The 21,224-nt window shown below is 32.4% G+C and overlaps 2 protein-coding genes across 2 annotated transcripts; both read right to left on the bottom strand.

Annotated features, from left to right (window-relative positions):
• Positions 1-6,585: 6,585 nt before the first annotated feature.
• On the bottom strand, positions 6,586-10,353 carry LOC111375045 (DNA-directed RNA polymerase III subunit RPC7-like). Its single transcript, XM_022997836.1, has 8 exons — positions 10,159-10,353; positions 9,858-9,987; positions 8,775-8,897; positions 8,606-8,662; positions 7,849-7,895; positions 7,514-7,621; positions 7,176-7,230; positions 6,586-7,027 (listed from the first exon to the last, which is right to left on the bottom strand). The coding sequence occupies exons 1-8, from the start codon at positions 10,246-10,248 to the stop codon at positions 7,011-7,013; spliced, it is 627 nt and encodes a 208-aa protein (XP_022853604.1). The 5' UTR covers positions 10,249-10,353; the 3' UTR covers positions 6,586-7,010.
• Positions 10,354-12,344: 1,991 nt separating this feature from the next.
• On the bottom strand, positions 12,345-20,890 carry LOC111375044 (probable E3 ubiquitin-protein ligase BAH1-like). The gene is made up of 6 exons (XM_022997835.1): positions 20,396-20,890; positions 14,376-14,620; positions 14,009-14,254; positions 13,768-13,905; positions 12,755-12,813; positions 12,345-12,668 (listed from the first exon to the last, which is right to left on the bottom strand). Exons 1-6 carry the CDS (start codon positions 20,610-20,612, stop codon positions 12,563-12,565), a joined length of 1,011 nt encoding a protein of 336 aa, XP_022853603.1. The 5' UTR covers positions 20,613-20,890; the 3' UTR covers positions 12,345-12,562.
• Positions 20,891-21,224: the final 334 nt, after the last annotated feature.

The following is a 21,224-nucleotide window of genomic DNA, read 5'->3' as shown; positions in this document are numbered from 1 at the left end:
ATTTAATTAGCCAATTTTATTTTTTTGTCACAAATCAGAAATTTTATGTCACAAATTATTTTACAATCACAATTCAAAAAAATTGTAGGTCACAGTGTATTCATCGATTACAAATAAAAGAACTAATTAGTCATGGATTAAATTTTAGTCACAACTTATCAATTTATTGATTGCAACTTATTTTTCGGTTACAAATCAAAAAATTTATAAGTCGCATATTATTTTTTGTCACGAATCAAAAATTTTATCGGCCATAGATTATTCATTAGTCACAGAATAAAAAAAAAATTATTGGCTACAACTCATTTATTCTTTACAAATTATTTGATTAATTGGTCACGATTAATTTTTTGATCACAACTTAATTATTTCTAAGACAGGGTCACAATTTGTAGGTCACATATTCCAAATTCATCAATTATTAGTCAAAAAAAAGTTGGTCACAAGCATCCAACCCCATTTATTCCCACTGATGACCACTGCCACAACCACCATCACTATCACCATTACCGTTGCCACAACAACAGAGCGCCGCCACCGCCGCCAACAAAGCTGCCACCACCTCATGACAACCTATCAACACCATAGCACATCAACATATTCATCACCACAACAGAGAAATGCGCCACTTGCTGCAACGACCACTACTGTCAACATCAGTTACCACAGCGACCGCCACCACCATCAATCACCAACACAATCGGTCACCACAACGAACACCACCAACACTATCAGTCACCACCTCAGCCACCATCTCCATCACACAAACTAGGGATTAAACAACCACCATCGCCCTCATCTCACCACCACAACCACCAGACAAGACCGGATCCAAAGAATTGAATACCATCACACAAACCAATTACCACCACCGCACCCAAAAAATTGAATACCCACACCACTGAATCGCTGGCAGAAGAAAAAAGAAAACAGGAAAAAGTGGTTCGGGACGTATGTTCACCGGTAGGAGGGGGAGGTACCAATGTATCTATCAGGGCTTGAGAGGGTCTGGGAAGTGGCCCACCCCGAGGCAACACCGTTCATCGGCACGTTAATGCTACAACGGTGTGCGCAGCGGCGCTGCCTGGAGGCAACGTGCTCTTCTGCGGGTGGAGCTCTCTTGGCGACAGTGTCTATGAATGGTGAGAGAGAGAGGAGATAAGGGAGAAAGATAGGGAGAATAGAGGGATTAGGTTTTGAAATTGAAATTGTGGTGGGGGATAGTATTTGGGTTAGGTATATAATTAATTTAATTTTATAATTATTATAAATTAAAAAATTTAATTTTTGAAATACTAAACTTTGCATATGATTTATGAAGTGAGAGTTTTAAAGGTTGACTATTATGTAATTTTCACAACAATCATATCAAGTGATTGAAAGGAAAAATATATAACCAATATTCAATCAAATTAATACAATTCATTAAATATAAATTAAATTGAATATAGTCAGTTCAGATGCAGAACACAAATAGAATAGAAGAAAATGAAATTTTAGACACTATAAAAAAATTATAAACGAATTTTTAAAAATTAGAAGGGTTAAGGTTTTGGTAAAAGGTCTGAAAGATAGATTAAGAGGAGAAAAAAAATCAAATTTATTTTGATTTTGCCCCTTTTTGGTGGGGTTAAAATCAAATTTTTAGTAAATTTTAATAAAAGTTAAAAAGTTAAGAATTCTATAAAATATGTTAGGCTCCGTTTGATTGCACGAAATTTTTCATGGAATTTGGAATTCGAATTCCAACTTTCACTTTTGGCCTGTTTGATTGACAAAATTTTCCAGAGAATTGATTTTCTCTGAATTTCTAGGTACAACACCTTAAAGCATGATTTTCCACCTTTTATTTTTCTAGGGGTAGGTGGTTTTTGGTTTTCCACCTTTTTTTTCTTTTTGTTTTTTTTTTAATTATTGGCAATAGGAACAAATTCTAGAAACATTTGTAAAAGAGGATATCCCTGAAATTGATAATTTTCATGTAAAACAAAGTCAAACGAACATCAAAATATAGGTGATTTTTTTATTTTTTTTATTTTTTTATTTTTGGTTGGTAATGGAAACAAATTTTAGGAACAATGGTAGAAGTGGATATCCCTTAAATTGACAATTTTCATGTAATACAAAGCCAAACAAATGTCAAAAAACACTTTTACTTCAACATTTTTCACGTGGAAAATTATACCAATCAAACACAATAATTTACAATTCATAGGAAAACAATTTCTAGGTAATTCAATTCCCTGAAATTTATTTTCTTTCCATCCAAATTCCATCTTTACAATCAAACAGACCCTTATTGAAATTAATTATTAATTTTGACTTAGATTAAAATTTAAATTTTAATTAATATTAAACAGGACTTGTCCAAAAGAAAAAAAAATGAAATTTCAAAAGTGGGGGATCACGTGACTCCTTAGGACCCCTTGGGTCCGCCCCTAACAAGAAGAAGAATAATGATGAAGACAAAGAAATAATCTAATTAGCTCGAATACCATATTAACGCTGTCCTAAAAGCGTTACTCACCCTTCTTTAAGAATTTATTTATTATTATTATTTTTTTATGACGGGAAACCCGCAGTTGCTACCTTTCGGTTGCGTACTGAGTAAACCCTCAGACTGACGCAATAGTCTGCAAATCAAGCCAGTCAGGTAAACTGTACTGGGCAAGTCCTGTGCGATAGACTCGACCAATAAAATGTTGGTAGGGGGAATCGAACTCGTAACCAAAGGCCTCGCACTCATCTATTCTACCAACTCGGCCTGATGAGGCACATTCCATAATTTACCTCCCTCGCGATGCTTCAGGGGCAGAGCGATAGGGGCCCTCAAAGTTAGAGTTCAACCTTTTTATAACAGAAATATTATAAAGGGACACAATTATAGGCGAAAAGGCACTTCATAAATCTAAGAAATTCAAAAACCCTCTCTCCCAACATAGGACAATGCACTGCGCAACCGAGCACTTTCACTATGCTTGTGCATTCCCCTTACCTTAGTGCAAACAGAAGCATTATTGAAATCTTGGATATCTTTAAGCTTTAAACATGTAATCCTTTTGGCAATACCGGCAACGTCACACATGAACACTCTAGTTCTATTTGTTACTCAATAATCTTTCTTGCATCTGTAAGAGAAATTACTCAAACGTCAGTCAATTTTCTTACATAATCATGTCGTAAACTCATGTCTAAAGCTCGACTATTACATGGTATCGAGATAGAATACACATCCTTCATATTCAACAGAACATCATAAAGAAAGTTCCGAAGCCACAACTTATTTCCTCTTTTTTTGCTAATGCATCAAACTCGAATTTTATAGCCAAGTTTGTAATGCACATTGGGTTCTTAGACCTTCAAGAAACTTTCCCTCTAAACACCAAACTTGATTTTGACTTACTTTCACTCACACTCGATATCCAACTAGCATTTGTATATCCTTCTAGAATAGTTAGAAACTTAGAATATTGTAACTCATCTATTTATTCTACTTTAAATAACCAGGAGCCCCACCAGTGGAAAGCAATATCCGATACTAGTTACACTTTCATATTCACGTTATGCAATAATCCTTCGATCCCTTCCGTCATTCTTTACAAGTTTGACACTCATATCAACTTCTTTATGCTTAAACGTTTCAACTTATTCACCACATTCTCAATATAATGTGATCATATTAATGAATAACCTCCATTTCTTGACACTTTAACACCTAATATAGCTTCCACTTGACCAAGATGTTTCCATCTTGAATGTGGAAAATAAAAACCTATTCATTTCTTTGATACTATCCATATGATTACTTATAATCAATGTGTCATCTACGTATAAGCAAACAAATGGAACACACCTGTTAGATGTCTTAGTATAAAAATGTATCTATCGTGTAATAGAATATATCTATAGTTCCACGTATGCTTCTTCATCTAAGGCTCATTTTAAAATTTCCGTTTCAATATCCATTTGTTGAACACGTAAATTATCAATAGAAGCTAAGGCAAATAAGATCACAATAGAAGTTGTTCTAGCTACATATGTAAATGTCAATGTAATCTATTCCTTATTTTTGTTGATATCATTTAGTTACTAATCCATTTAATTGAATCATCGGTATTCTATTTCCACTGGAATACTCACTTACACCCGATTCGATTTGATCCCGTCAATAGATCGACAATTTTCCAAGTGTTATTTCGACATTATATAATCCATCTAATCATTTATAGCATTTTTATTTATTTATTTTTTATTATCTCTAAAAGCTGTAGCCTCTTATATGTCTTAAGATCAATTTAACAAATGAAGTTGCTTTTACAATGTTTTCCCGATTTGCATCCACTAAGCATAATGCAATTCCTTGAGAATCAATCACATCCGATCCTAATACATTTTCTTTACAGCCTCTTTTATTTCTTCAAGGTTCACTAGATTTTACAACTTCATTAGAAGATGTTTCTAGTATTCTTTCTAAGTCGGAATCTCTTCTTTAGTCTTCTTAAAGAGTTTGAGAATTTTCATCCACACTAACTACATTCAAAGAACTTCACATCTTATTATAAGTTGATTAACATATATGCTTTATTAAAGCATATCCCACGAAGACACTTATGCCTCCCAGGCCTAACTTGGTCTTTTTCGGATCTGATCATGTTCTTGTGATAGGCAAGATACCCTTACACTTAGATGTTCATTTCCTTCTTTTTTCACAATTCATAAGCAGAACCCTTTGGTTTCTTTGAATAGTGTTCAGCCTATGTAACCAAACCCATGGTTTGAGTTTTTGAGCTTCAAAATTTGTAACACCTATTCGTAACTGAAAACTAAAGCAACTGAGTTGGAGCCAGCGAGGGAGGCAGTAGGGTTGTGGCTGCTGAGTGAGTGGGTTAATGGAGAAGAAAATACGCGTTCCATCTTATTTTTATTTTGTTGTTTAACTCAAAAATAATGTACAATTATCTTTTTCTAATTAAAAAGGCAGTAAAGAGACTTTTTTTGCACTTGCAGCTTCACTTCTGCAGCAATCAATCCGTATCACGCACTACATAATGATGCAGCACCAATAGGAAAATTATAGAGAAAGAGAAAATCAATGAACATGAAAAATAAATCAAGGGAAGGGATGATAGAAGAAGAAAACAGGGGAAGAAGAAGAATGGGGAAGAGGGGAATTTCGCCACAAGCCACCAGATATCTTTATTCAATTATCAAAACTAATGAAATTACATCGCAATTAGGTTTAAATAGTAAAGACTAAAACCCTAAATAGAATGGACTTGGACCAGTAAAAGCCTAATTACATAAATAAAATCTAAAACATAAATAAATAAAAAGTAGATGTCCTCATCAACTCTCTCGGGATGGGAGAAAACTCGACCCCGTCGAGTGGATAGATCACAAAAGCTGCAGTTAAGCTGATACTCCTGAGCTCTAAACAATTGAGTGATGCGACAAGATCAATTCGGGAGTGACTTCGATCTTAAGTGTTGTGGAGATGAAACAGTTGACTGTGTCTAGCTATTTAGGATTATGATCATCTGTTAATTGTAATTTACGAGTGGTGTGTTGACTGTGTGGGGAGATGGTGGCTAGTTGCTAGAATAATGTATTGAAGGCGAGAGAAAAGATGGGCCAGTGGTGGCGGTGGCTTGTGATTGATGGCGACGATGAAGCATGTGATGAAGTACAAACGGTAGGGAGCCGGATTAGGATTAGAGGAGACGAAGTTGGAGATCGGGTTTGTTGTTGGAAGTCGGAGAGAGGTTGGGCACGGCAAGCGGTTTGGTTTTGTGTTTTATCTTGGGCTTAGGGAGGAGGAACGTGTGTGGGGAATATAAGAGTTGGGTCGGAAGTAAGTGGGCTGTGTGATATGGAAATGGGTTTTGGGCTGTTATGAAGAAGTTTATGCTAACAATAATTGGGCCGTGAAATAAGAATAGGAGTAGGTTAAAGGAACAGTAACAATGAAATTAAGAAAATGAAATTTGAGGCGACAACAGAAACTTTTTTTTTTTTTTTAGCTGTAGAAACTGATGAAAGACTAAGCTGGAATTTTTGGGCATGAACAGTACTATGAACAGCAACACTTTTTTTTTTTAAACTAAAAAAAAAAAAAAAACACTTCCGAGTTAGAACAGTGTTTTTTTTTTTTTTAAAAAAAAAAAAAAAAAAAAACACTTCCGAGTTAGAACAGTGTTTTTTTTTTTTTTAAATCAACTAGAAAGAAAATTGAACAAAAAAACTGCTTCCTCACAACAATTTTTTTTTTTATTTTTTTTGTGCTATTCCACAACTTTTTTTGGAAAAAGGATAGGAAGAAGATTCTGAATGGTAAATAAAAAATTACCCTAGTTTTGACTTTGATACCAAATTTGATGCAGCACCAATAGAAAAATTAATAGAGAAAGAGAAAATCAATGACCATGAAGAAGAAATCAGGGAAAAAGATGATAGAAAAAGAAAATAGAGGAAGAGGATGAATGGGGAAGAGGGAAATTTCATCACAAGCCACCAAATATCTTTATTCAATCATCACAACTAATGAAATTATATCGCAATTAGGTTTAAATAGTAAAGACTAAAACCTTAAGTAGAATGGACTTAAATCAATACAAGCCCAATTACATAAATAAAATCTAAAACATAAATAAAGTCCAATTAAAAATAAACAAAAAGTAAATGTCCTCATCACATAACCTTGGGCAGAACGTAGAAAGGAAAAACCTTCAGGTAATTCACATATAAATAAAATATAAATATGAAAGAGTTAAAAATTCTGCCAATTCAGCTTGTTCCACTTTTCCTTCTTTTATGTGCAAAACTGAACAGATCTTGCAGTTGAACAAACATCTCACCCCTTGAGCTGTTTTCCTTCCATCTTCTAGCAAAACAATTCTAAGGTCCTCCTGGCATGTTGATCTTAAAGGGCAAGGAATCAAAGTAAGGCTCCAATAGTGCAAAATTAAAGCCAGGTCGAAGCAAGTTGGATGAAAGATTCCCATTATCGGAACCTAAAAGAAGGGCTCATCTGTAAATTCATTATATTTGTTAGAATGTGATTAATGTCAATAGAAATAATCAGAATCGTAAAACAATGTTAAACCTCCATCAAATATCAAGAAACTAACTGCCAATGAGGTGTAATGAAGGAAAGTTATGAGAGACAAAATGCATACCATCATTGTCATCGGCCATATTGTAGTCATCTTCATCATCATCAAAATATTCATTCTGTAAGATTTGCAGAATTATTAGCAACATATATGAAAGGAGCTAATATTTCAAAAACATTAACGGAAAAAAATGATGCTTCAATCTCATGCATGCCAATGCTAATGCAATTGCCAGTCTTTAGTTAATTTATCCAACACCAAAAAGCCAATCTTTAACTAACATGCTTCAACGTTTTTGGATACACCATAAACACAGAAAACTGGGAGCTTGTAGTTATAACAACTAACTAGAAAAGGAAAAATCAGAGTCTGGATATACAAAATTGAAGTTTGTGGTAAACCTGCTCATAATCACCCTCATCACTAAATTCTTCTTCTGCTTCCTCTTCATTTCTTTCATCGTCTTCTTCCTGATCTTCATTTTCTTTATTTTCCTTTCCTTCTTGGCCCTGGACATTTGGAGTAGAAAACCACTGTAGATTATGCAATGCAGGTAGAAACTAACAACAAAACCAATAAAATCACAGCTGACGTTCTGTGATCCACAAAAAATCTTCATTCTTTCCTTTTTCTTCATTAATATGGAGAAATGCAGCATAAATGAGAGGGAGCTAGTAATTCTCATAAAAGAAATATTTGGAATTCATTTTGAAACAGCAGAGGGGAAAGAAAGTACTTGATGCTTCTGTTCAAGCTTCTCAAAGAGATCCAATTTGTGCATGCCTGTCATATGGACAATTACAAATGTTTTATACAAGCAATGGAGTAAACTTGTTATTTTCCATGCCATAATACAGTGGTCAAAATAAAAGCATAAACAGAATCATTTGGGCGTGCACACTTGGTGGGTTGGGGGGGGGGGGGACTTTTTCAATTCCTATGGTCTTCATTATTTTGAAAATGCCAGAACAATTGTCCAATACCTAGGCATTAGATAGACCGAGTTACAACCTAGGTGCATATGCATACTAATCAATAATATGTTGAACAATCTATCAGTATTTGTAACATTAGATTAATGGTGGAATAAAAACGATGGGCCTGAATTCTCATCCTGCATCCAACACACATTCCTTCGAAGTTGAAAAAAAGTCAGTACAACAGGGGGGTGGGGGGGGGGGGGGGACTTTTTCAATTCCTATGGTCTTCATTATTTTGAAAATGCCAGAACAATTGTCCAATACCTAGGCATTAGATAGACCGAGTTACAACCTAGGTGCATATGCATACTAATCAATAATATGTTGAACAATCTATCAGTATTTGTAACATTAGATTAATGGTGGAATAAAAACGATGGGCCTGAATTCTCATCCTGCATCCAACACACATTCCTTCGAAGTTGAAAAAAAGTCAGTACAACATTACTACTTGATTTCAACAATCACACTTAAAATCTAAGGTCGGTAGTCAAAATTTTATTGACTGCATACCTGCTAATTCCGGGTTCCATCTCACTTTTTTGCTGCCGAGTTTTTCCTTCTTATCACCTGTGTTCATTCAATAAACGAATACAATTTTAAAAAAGAGAGCCTATAATATGTAAGAAAATTGTTTGCCCGAAAACTAATCAATATTTTCACAATAGGTACAATCAGGAACCTCTAGCTAGTTCTGCAGGAACATGATCAGTGTCCAACTTAATGAAGTGCCAAAGCGGGGGCTTGGCATTTGTGACTTGCGAATTTTTGTCGGACAACCTTTCCACATCTGGTTTTTGCACATCTGCGGTTATAAATTCAGGAGACGTATGAGATCTAACTCGTGTAAAAGTAGTGCAACAAAAGATGTCATTTTGATAAACAAAACGAAGATCTAACAGAGAGACAAAACAGGGGTCTCACTAACATATTCCTAAGCTCTTCTAACAAAAATTAGGCATCTATAATGTATAACAGAAATATATTTAGGCCACTGGACAAAATAAGATGACAAATATACACTGAGCAGTATTTCTCGATCAAACAAATATAATTATACACAAAATTTCCCACAAACAAGTATCCAAAAGCTTGAACATGTAAATTATGGACATGAGATATGTGATATGCGAGCATTCCTCTTTTCTTTTCCAGTTCAAATTTTCAGGGAACATATAAGTATAAGAAGTATCACTGCATTTATATGTTAAAGGCTTAAGTAAATTTATCAATTTATATTTGATTTGACAATCTTTCCAAATTAGAAAGCAATATTGAGTTTAGTCATAATGATGCGTGCCATAGATAATAAAAATAGAATGCTTTGCAAGATATTATGATACAAGGGAATGCACTATTTCTAACTCTGATGCTCCAGAATAAAAGTCATCACACAGTTCATTTTCGTGGCATTTAGCTAACCAGATAGGGTTGTGGACAAGCACCCTCACACAAAGACAAATATCAAGATAACCAAATAAACAAATGAAGATTCTTTAAACTGCAGAGGGGAATCATATATTCGTTTTCAAATAAATGAGAACCCGTCATTAATCGTGTAAGCACTTAATGTACAAATAATCAAACAAACACCCAGGTAAAACCCAAGCTTGCAAATGCAACTTACTGACATGGATGACAATCCATTTAACAACATGTGGCAAGGATTTGATAGTCTTCTTCTTTTATATCCAGCATGTCCAATAATTCTTATTAACACGCACTAACTGAACAAATTACTACAGAAAGAAGGAAGAAAACTTACTCCTAGTGCGTTCGCTTCCACCTTCGTAGTAGTAAGGAGAGGAATTCCAGTATTTTTGCAAATTTGAATACCATTTTATTAATTGCAAATTTCTAGTTGAATATTCTGCAGTTCCTAAATCTTCAATTTCCTGAGATTATACCCCCAATCAATTAAACCAGATTGATGACATGTATTCGATTTAATAGAAAATGACACAATTTTTCATAACTAACAATTTACAATTCTTATAGTATGGTAATTAAAGCAAGGAGAAAGAAAACTACTGAAGAAAAATGCAAAAGAAAATAAAAATATTTACCGGATACAATTCAAACGGCTCTTGCTTAGCAGCACGAAAACCGCCACCGCCGAAACCGCCACGGCCGCGCCCTCTTCCTCTAAACGCCATTCTTCGAACACAATTTCCGAATTGCTAATTTATTTATACGGAAGGAGAGTGGGCAAATACGGGTTTCGTCCGGTTTGTTCGAACCTGACCAATTCCATTAATTGTGGGCTTAGACCGAGTGGTTTGGTGAAGCTTTTAAAAAGTTCATTGTAAGTAAATTTATTATTTTAAAATAAATACTTTTTTCTTTGAGAAGAAAATTAGTTTAGCTCTTGTTTGGTAGCAATTTTTCACTCAAAGAAATTATTTTAATCGTTATTTCACTATTTCAGTCGATCGTTTTAGAATTCTTCACTTACAAGTAGAACCATATTTTCTCTCTAACAATCAAAAAAACAATTTTCATAATCATTACCAAACAAACTCTTAATAAATTTTCAAACATTTTTGTGACAACCTAAATTTACTTTCTCTAAACTTATCAAAACCAACTCTTAAAGTATGAAATCAAGTTTAAATTCTAATTTGACTTTAACTCCCTCGTATTAATTTTATGAGTAATTAGCACATAACGTTATTATCTTTCACTATTATTGTTGAAAATATCATTATCTTTCATTTTTATTTTTATTTTTATTTTATTTTTTTTATGTTTTTATATTTCACCTTTCATTGTGCAAAAAGATCATTTTCATCAATTTTTTCTTAATTAAAAGTTGTGAAATAACAAATATACCATTTTATTTCAATAAACAAAAAGAAAAATTAAATGCAATCATAGTCCCAATTTTTTTTAAAAAATGCAAACGAGTATAAAATAAATTAGTAAATGGGTAATTAATACGTAATGTCTCTATCTTTTACTATTATTGTGAAAAATATTCATACATTTCATCTTTCAGCATTTTCACCCTTAATTACACATTTGATTGTGCAAACTATCATTTCTATTCATTTCATCCAATATCTTAATAAAAAACTAAGAAATGATTAATATACCCTTTTATTTAAATAAAAAAAGAAATTTTATTTAAACTAATTTGCACTTTTAAAAATTTTTGAGACTATAGTTGCAATTAGTTCTTTCTATTTGTTTTTGTTTTATTTAAATAAAAGGGTATATTCATTATTTCACAGGTTCTAATTGAAAAAAATGATGAAAAATGACCTTTTGCATAATGAAGGTGGAAATAAATGTAAAAATATCAATAAAAAACGGAAGTTGAGGACCTTTTTCACAATAATAGTGAAAGATAATAACGTTATGTGCTAATTACTCTTAATTTTGTATTCAATATATGTTAAATTTCCTAAAAACGGATACTGAATAAAAAGGGAAATTTACACCTTTGGTCCCGAGACACTCACCGCAAGTTGCACCTGAGATTCCTATTTGTTATTTTCTAACAATCACACCCCAAATTTGCATCATTACATAAGAGAACCTTTCGATTGGTTGAGTCCAAAATTTCCACCTATTACTTGTCTCTCATATGCGCACAACTAAATTTGCTATATAACGACATGAATAATAGCTTTCAACCATAGTCATGATGCATTTGATTATCAATATTTTCTATGAAAAATGTATTTTTTCCACTCAAATTTCTACTTTTGTGCTATTTAATTGAAATTTTTTCTACAAAAATTATTTTCCTACTTTTGATCACATAACCATATTTCCTCAAAATCAAGAAAATATTTTCTTTAGGAGAAGTAAAATTTTATTTTCCAGAAAATTCACTATCTCTTTCTCTCTCTCATTTATCCACGAGAATCTACCCACCAATAAAAATGAACAAGTATGATATTTTTTAGGTTGAAAATTAAATTAATCAAATACATTTAATTGATAATTTCCGTGCAAATAAGTTCTAGGCAATTAAATTATCTATAATTTATTTTCTTTCCATATAAATTTCTTGCTTACAATCAAACGCAACCTCATAGTTCAAATATTTACCTTGAATGATCACGTCTAATGTACATTAACACAATGTACTCTTCAGGATCAGAGGCATTATAGGGTCAGTATCAAATAATAGAACTTTCGAATAAAATCTTTCGGAGAAGCATGAGAAAACTTTATTCCCTCTTTTTTCACTATATAGGTACAGCCAAACAGAGAAAATATCCAGTGGTTTACAAAATAAGAATTAAGTAAAATCTTCACATTCAACTATTTTCCCAAAAAAAAATTGTCTTTAGTACTGCAAAAAAAAAGAAAATGCTATGTTGCTCGTTTCTACATCGTTTATGATTCTCCAGAAACAAAATGTGAAAATAATGAAGCTCACGCATGGTCACCTTGTCCATGGTCACTCCCTTCAAAATATTCTCACAGGAAAAAAATGCCAAATTAGAGAGAAACATATCAATATCCAATCATTAACTTGGTTTGTAAGTCCCAGTAGAGCTTTGATTGCTTCACAATTGCCTCTCTTTCAGCAGCCAGCCTCTCTTTCCAAGTTTCCTGGTAACTACAAAGCATACAAGCCTGTTAAACTTCAACTTTTATTTTACGGGGAGAGAGAGAGAGAGAGAGTTTACAGAACATTTTGCTTACTGTTTCTTTAACAGCAAATCTAATTCTGTCATGTGCATTGCATTAGCATACACTCCCACCTGCATTAAAGACCAAGAATTAGCATTAAAGGCGCAAACAAAGGATTGTGATTTAGAGAACGAAAACAAGCGCTAAATATTGAGAAAATGTGTTTCCATTATCTATGGACAAATTAATTTTACAAGGGGAAGGTTCCTTCTCAAACATCTAAAATAAAGTTCATATGGCATTAGTATGCGTAAAACACTATTTACAGTCATAATTTGATATCCCGGCAATCAAAAACAATTATCAATCATCTTATTCCTAGAACAGATGCAGCACAGAAAGTATAACTTAAGATTCAATGAGAGTGAAAGGCTGAAAGACAGGTGGGGAAAAGGCGCAAACAAAGGATTGTGATTTAGAGAACGAAAACAAGCGCTAAATATTGAGAAAATGTGTTTCCATTATCTATGGACAAATTAATTTTACAAGGGGAAGGTTCCTTCTCAAACATCTAAAATAAAGTTCATATGGCATTAGTATGCGTAAAACACTATTTACAGTCATAATTTGATATCCCGGCAATCAAAAACAATTATCAATCATCTTATTCCTAGAACAGATGCAGCACAGAAAGTATAACTTAAGATTCAATGAGAGTGAAAGGCTGAAAGACAGGTGGGGATTAACGTAAGGGGGCAGGGATGGCTATATCTTGGATTTTTTTTTTTTTTTTTTTTTCCTGAAAAGCTATATTTCTGGGATTATGGGAGATAGTAAACTAAATAGAGATTAAAATGAAGTTATTTAGGATTGTTTGATGCAGTCATTGACCAATAGATCTTGATTCACACCTCAAACCATATCTTTCCTAATGGTTTGTAATATTTGAACAAAAAAAACAACACAAGGTTATTCATCCAATGTCAAAGAAATAAAGAAGTCCAAACACCTAAAATTATTCAGAAATTATGAAATGAATTATGAATTTATATGATTTTTATAATATATCTTATCTAGATACCAACCTCCCTGCAAATGGGGCATTTTGATTCTGGACTTGCACTCTTGAGACCTTCGAAGATCATAACTGAAGCTGCAGAGCAAGCGCATGGTTTGCAGAAGAGGTGCCCACATCGCAAAGCATATGGTTTATAAACGGTATCCTAAATATATGATATAGCCAAACGTGAAATCAATCAGATAAATTAAAAATCAAAAATATATGCAAAATTCTCTTTAGGATTCTAATTGGATGAGTGATCTTACCAAGCAAATGGCACAAGTCAGATTGTATTCTAATTTCACAGAATCTGGTAGCATCAAAATCATTATGGGCTCTGTAGCACTAAGGTCACAAGAGAATGGTCCATCGTTATCCTGATTCCCACCGTTTGATTCTTTAAAGTTAATATAGAAAGCCCCAAGTTCCATTAACCAAGGAGATTGCAGAGGCTCTATGTGTTCAGTACGAATTTTAGATTTGAAAATTCTTCCACTGACAGAGCAATGTATCTATATGAAGTCAAAAGGAGAGTAAAATATAAAGGAAGACGTAAATAAAAATCCAGTCCTCACAAAATAAGAAATTGGATAGTCAAGAAAACTTCTTCAAATGGAATCAATTACTGTTTACCTTATCGTACTTCTTGAGGATTTTTCGTAGAGCAATAGCATTCATTGCAACATATTCAATTAACAGTCGACATTCTTGTGCTGTAGCTTGCTGATTGCTTGTGAAACATTGGCACAAACTTATGAAATACTTTTGCATTTGGTTTGGAGCATGAAGATGGATAAGCCGCCGTCCTCTTGAACTAAGGCAACCAACTATATCAGAAGCCTCTTTCTTCAATTCAGAGAAGAACATCTGATCACACACTGCAAAATATAAAATTTTACATCATCAAACATATGAACTGAAAGGGTATGATCACGTTTAATCTTATCAAGAAATAAATTTAGAGGAAAAAACCAACAAAATTACACTATATACATTTTCCCATCTTGATCCGTTCATGTGCCTTTTAAACTTGTAATAATTACATGCATACACAATTCTAAGTGTCAGTGCATAAAGAAATTGAATACCATAAGATGTTCAACAAAATCGATTTATTTCACGTTACTCATAACAATATTGTCATTGAAAGTTAGGTCATACAAACTTGTTTTCCTTTATGAACCTAGATCACAATCTTATTATAGACAAAGATTTGGTATATTGTTAAAATTTAGAAGATTTTCTGCTGCACTTTTAAAACAGTTTAGACATTGGCAGCTAAGAGCAATGATATTCTTCTATAAGCATCTATTAAACAGGCAATTATAGTAGGAGACTATTCAACAACAGTCATAAAGTTAAAGGTAGAACGTGACAACTCCGTCTTTAACATTCACAGTATCTAATACCAAGATATTGACCCAAGATTTTGGATAACATCATATTTCACCATATCTGATTAATTGGCAATAGACTTGCACATGGAATGGCTAAGCAAGTTGAATTTTCAGTTTATTGTAACAGCTTCCTTTGGAAGCACTGAGCTTTATAATGCCTCCAATACTAACTGATTAAAGAAAGAAAATACTCAAATATTAACAAACCACGAATCCCTTCATCCACTGCAATAAATGTATAATAAAGAAAGTTAAAACTAAATCAAGTGCAGGAGAAGCTTCCATAATAAAAATAGAAATTCAATATAGACATGATATTAAAGTGAGAAATACACTACATTATTTTGATAAGTTGAGAGTTATTTGTTTATCGACATAATTGCAATTCATTAAATAACAAGTTATTCTATATTTGCAATGTCAGAGAGTATATATTTGTTTGTATTTTTTGTCTTTGATGCTCGGATTCTTCGACATAGTCGGAGTACCCGTCACGTACACGACATGACATGGGTATGAATATAGGATATGTGTTGGATCCTCCAAGTTTCAATCAGTACTCCACCGTTTTTGCTTCTTCTTTATTTTTTCTTTCACTTTTCTTCTTTTTTTTCCTTCTTTTCCTCTTTGTATCAGTGGTTTAAGGTTTTGTTTGTATCAAATAAAAATAGGTTCCATATGCTACTCAGTGCTTCATGAAGTCCAAATTAAAAATGAAGTCCTTAAATTTCTATTTTATATAACATTTAGTAATTAATTTCCCATAATTGAAAACTAAACTCAAAATTCTATTTTATTCGTTTTAGCCTTTTATTCAATACTCATTTCCTTCTTTGAAAATAATTGATTTTAGTCTATTCAAAATGACATCTTGGATTAGCAAAAAAATTGAAACTTGAAACACGTACCCACGTCCAAAAATTGGACTCTTTTTAGCTATGTTCTCGCATCCTACATTTTAGAAAATAAAATATTCGATACTTAGATAAGTACCCTTACCCGAGTCCGAGCATTATAGCCTTTTGTTAGTATGTTTAGTACTAATATAGCACTTGATCAAACTACAAGAAATTTGTTAAGACCTTTGTGAGAAAATGAAAATCTATTATGCACGGACACGGACACGGACATGTGTATCTGATACGATGTGTGCCAAACACGTGACACTTAATATTTCAAAAAGGTTAAGACACGATATGTTGTTGACATATTGATTAAATTCTCCATTTATATAATAAATTTAATTTTATAGTTATTATTAATTTTTCTTATTTAAAAATTTTTAATAAAAATATATAACATTCTTGATAAAGAAAGAAAAATAACTATAGTAGAATGTTGGAGGAGTATTAGTATTTGACACATGTCCAACAAGTATTGAATATGGACACGCTACCCTAATTGAAGTATTCATACAAAAGAGATGAAAACTAACCAGCTACAAGAATTTTCTCACCCAAAAGAGTTCAATTCAAAATCCAAAATTGTCCTTGTCTGACCTGCTAACAAGGAACCGGAAAAGTTCGCCACTTAAGGCACGGCCGCGAGTTTCCGAACTTGTCTTTCTCACCCTATTCAATTCAATGGAGGACTTCTCAATTCTTGCAATTCACTCAACTAATACACTCATAAAGGAAAGTTGATCAAGTTGCCATGAATGCTTGTGGAGCATATCTTTATTCCTTATTTCTCGGATCTTAAGATATTACAGAAAATTCCAACTAACTCATGTAATCGAAGAGTTGTTGCATTAAAAAGAGGATAGCTATGGTTTGTTGCTTTAATTAGGGGAGGTTGCATTGAAGAGGTTGATGTAGAGAAATCTTTTAAAGTGAGAATTATGCATTTGAATTTACCTACTCTAGTCCACAATATAAACTTGGCCTACTCTACTAGTAGACTTCTTAACTTGCCCAATTCTTCAAACTCACCCTACTCACCCAACTCGTAGAAGTCCAACTTTCCCAACGATCATCACTACTAGCTCGCACACAACTCTTCAAGTTGAATGATAAGTGCATTTTATATATTTATTCGGAGTCTAAAATAACGATATTTGATAGTTCTTTTTGACAAAATATTTTGACAAAATATATGCTAAATTGTTTTCTTTTATGTTAAACATTTAAAGTTCAACAGTTGAGCAAGAAATTGGAAGAAACAAAAGGAAAATTCAGAAAAAAAGTGAAATTCAAAAGATGGGATCAAGTTGCAAATAATCCATTGATGAAACGAAGGATGAAATGATGATTGAAGATGCCAAGGCTTTAATGGTACGCAACTGAAAGATAAAGGAACAAGATTACAAGATAAAAGAGTTGAAATGAAGCAAAATCAAAGTTTGAGGACTAAAGTGCAAATACTAAAAAGTTGTGTAAAACCTTACGATGAAGATTAGAGAGTGCTAGAGGCCAATCGGATGAAGAAAGAAGTCTAAGGGATGAAATATAGTCGAGTATTATCACATATAAACTTTCAGGCGAAAAAGTTATGCTTCAAATTTTCAGTCTTTGTTTGAGACCCATATTTGGCATAGTAAACATTCGAATTGGAAACATTCTACCTCTGAGTTATCTTTCCAATACATTTTGAATAGCCTCAATCGGATATCGGAAGAAAAAGTTAAATCCAAAATATTGAAAGTTGTCCGACGGAGAAAACGCATGAACTACGCAGTCGCATCCACACATGCAGAAACGAATTTGAAGTTAACAAGGTTGCAACCCATTGTACTTGCAAGATTTTGGTCGAATCTCAAGTTTTCTTATATGATTAAAACTCAACTTGACAAGGTTTTGGACGACATCTTTGACCTAAATACGAGACATATAAATATCAGAACGTCCCATACACATTGGAGAGCCTTTTTCATACAACAAACAACTTAAGAAATTGAGAGAATCATATTGGAAAAGAGGGCAAATACATCATTATGAGAGATTTGAACCAAGAAATTGCAAGAAAACTATTGAGCGTAATTCATACCAGGAAGGTTGCACAAAAGATTGGAAGGAAACTTCAAAAGATATCAAGATTTCATTGAAGTCATCCAAGAATTCAAGATTTCTCACCAATTACTTTAATTTCGGGTGATATTTATTAACTTTAGTATGTGTTCTTGTAATTTTATTATGCTTGGCTAGATTTTTTATATTTTTAGGATGAGATGAACCCTTATTATGAGATTTTTGGTATTAATTAATTATTTTGACGTTAGTATGTATGTTTTCTCAGATGTTTATTATTATTTTCACCGACATCTTATTTAATTAGCAACTAATTGAGATGATTTATTGGAATCTATTGTTATCGAGAGAGATAATAGGTTTTTAACGAAAAATAATAAACATTATAAGATTTGATAGAAGATAGAGAAATACATTTATGCTTTACATGGTTTTCACAAGTGTTATAGATCGTTTAATGCATTTAGCATGTTCGTATATTTCATCAAGAGATATGAAGATCACATGAGAGGAATAGATTTGATAACTATCGAGAGAGATTTTCAATTAAATTAAGAACATTGACCAAAAAGAATGAGTACACATTTTCGTCTTAATTTGTTGTGCTAAAAATGGATTAGCAAGGGGGATTTTACATCTTATCAATGCATTTTACGAATTCAATAAACATTTACTTACTTTAATCTTAGTTGATAAATTAGACATTGATTTTGCTACAACTCTTTATTCCTATTCGATTAAGGTTATTATTAATTTGAACTTAATCAAATACTTAGTCATCATGGGTTCGACACTTTGCACACCACCATTTTTAACAATAACGGTAAAGAAAGCCATTTTTGGAAAGATAAACAAAGGGAACAACTATTTACATCCACTATTATTATATACATATATATCACACTCTATATCTATCCCTACAAAAATTTGAAAATTAAAAAAATAAAAATAAAAATACTATTTTCATCCACATCACATTCAAATATGGTCCTTATTAAATTCATTTATTTAAATACTATACATCCACACCATTTTCATACATTTATCCAACACTAAATCTATCCCTATTACAATTAAAAAAAAAAAAAAAAAAAGCATTATATTCATCCCCATTACAAATCCAGGGAGATCCAAGAATTTCCTAGATCCAAATGTCATGAATATGCACGTCACTCACAAGTTTGTTCATGCTCAACAATTTCACACAGAACTTGAGAGAACGACATGAGGTTGCATATGGGAAAAAAAGAAAGGGAAAATTATATACAACTTGAGGTATAGGATGGAAATCAAGAAATTATGTGCTCAATATTTTTATATTGCCTGTGGAATAGGCAAAGAACTAGAATAACTGATTATATTACAATCTCAAGTAATTTTATTTTTTCTTCAGTTTAATTTTAATAAAAGCTTTCAACTAGGAAAACTGGCAATGCAGTCTTACAGAGTGAACGGTGTTGAGCGAATATCAAAATTTCTCAGATGATGACGGTTGGGGCTCTTGAAAACACACCAACAAATGAAAAAATTACAATTGATATCAACTTATGAGCTGCATGAAGATGGTGATAAAGGGAAACAATTTTTGCTGAAATTCTATTACTAAACTTCATTCTGTTTTTATGTTTATGAACACATACATTTATTACTAAAGAAATTTAGAATGGTTTATTCTTTGATTTTTTGACAAGTGAGGGAAGTTTATTCTGCTTATCCTTCACTTCAATAGTGAGAAATTCTTTTCATAGTATCTGTTATGACTTTCCTCTTTGCTGTCTACTATTCCCCTGTTTGGCCCCCATTACGTGAAAAAATTAATGGGTAGAATAGTGTTTTTTTGAAAAATAAGTGATTGAAAAGGAAGAAAAAGTTTTTTATTTACATGTAATATTATTTTATGAAAAATTGTGTTGTTGAAAATATGAGAGAGAAAAATGAAATGTAATGGAATGAAAATTAATGGGGCCAAACAAGGCGAGCTGCTTAGAAAAAATGAAAAATTCAGAACCACCATTTGCCTAAATAAAATAAAGAGATGATATTCTTCATCTTTCATTCCATCTAAACAAAAACCCCCCATCATGAAGTTAACCTAATTTCATATCTGCTGCCCGTTAGAAAATTCTATATCCAAAGGAAAAACACCATAATCACAAGATTTTGCACTATAAAAAAATGTACATGACTTTGAATAAAATATTACAAACAAATACATAATCAACACTTTCTAATTCATACAAAAAATGACAACAAATAAAAACAAATTATAAAGAAAAAAATTAACACTTACACGGGCAAGATTCATATAACTGGGTGGATTGAGTCGATTCATCTTCCCTTAATTGATTGTATTCTTCAACATTATTAGCACAACCCTTGAATGCATTACATCTCCTGCAAGTTTTCAACACTTCTTTAAGCCTTTTATATTCAATATGACTACACTTCTGCAAAAACCTCTCTCGGTCCCCATGTAAATATTCTGTAAAAGTCTCTCCGAATTTCATCTTCGAAATTATTTCTTAGCCGTTTTTTCCCACCCAATAAAAATACAATTATTCATAACAAGAAACAAATAAACACAAGATCCCCCGTTTCAAAACACTAAACAACTAATAAATTTCTTTTCTTTTCTCCTATTGGAGCAATATCTTTGAATGAGAGTCTAGAAGACGTGATTTTATTTTATTTATTTATTTATTTATTTTTTTTGAAATATGGATTTGGAGAAAGAAGTAGAGATTGATATAAAAAGTGAACGAACATCCGATTTTATCGGATTTTGGTAGCTACCGTGCGATAATTTGGAGGTGATTTTATACGCAGGCCGGACCTGATGTGAGGCAAAGATGGTCTCGTGCCCAAAATCACCTCCGTAGATTTTTGGGAAAAAAATAAGCGGAAATTATCAAAATAATCAATTTTTGACTTTGTATTTACAAAAATGTTACTTTTTTAATTATTTTTTTTTAAATTGTCAAATTTGAACATTTTTATCCCTCTAAATTATTCAAATACTCTCCATGTTCTTCATTAAAAATTATTTTGACTAGATGAAAAAATAGTACAAAAAATTTTAAAACATCATATCAAATGCTCTTACCTCACTACTTATATAT

This window comes from Olea europaea, unplaced genomic scaffold, assembly GCF_002742605.1.
Source record: "Olea europaea var. sylvestris unplaced genomic scaffold, O_europaea_v1 scaffold1329, whole genome shotgun sequence".
Classification (NCBI taxonomy): Eukaryota; Viridiplantae; Streptophyta; class Magnoliopsida; order Lamiales; family Oleaceae; genus Olea; species Olea europaea.
Note: the sequence above shows the minus strand (reverse complement) of the source record. Positions and strands in the feature narration are given on the sequence as shown.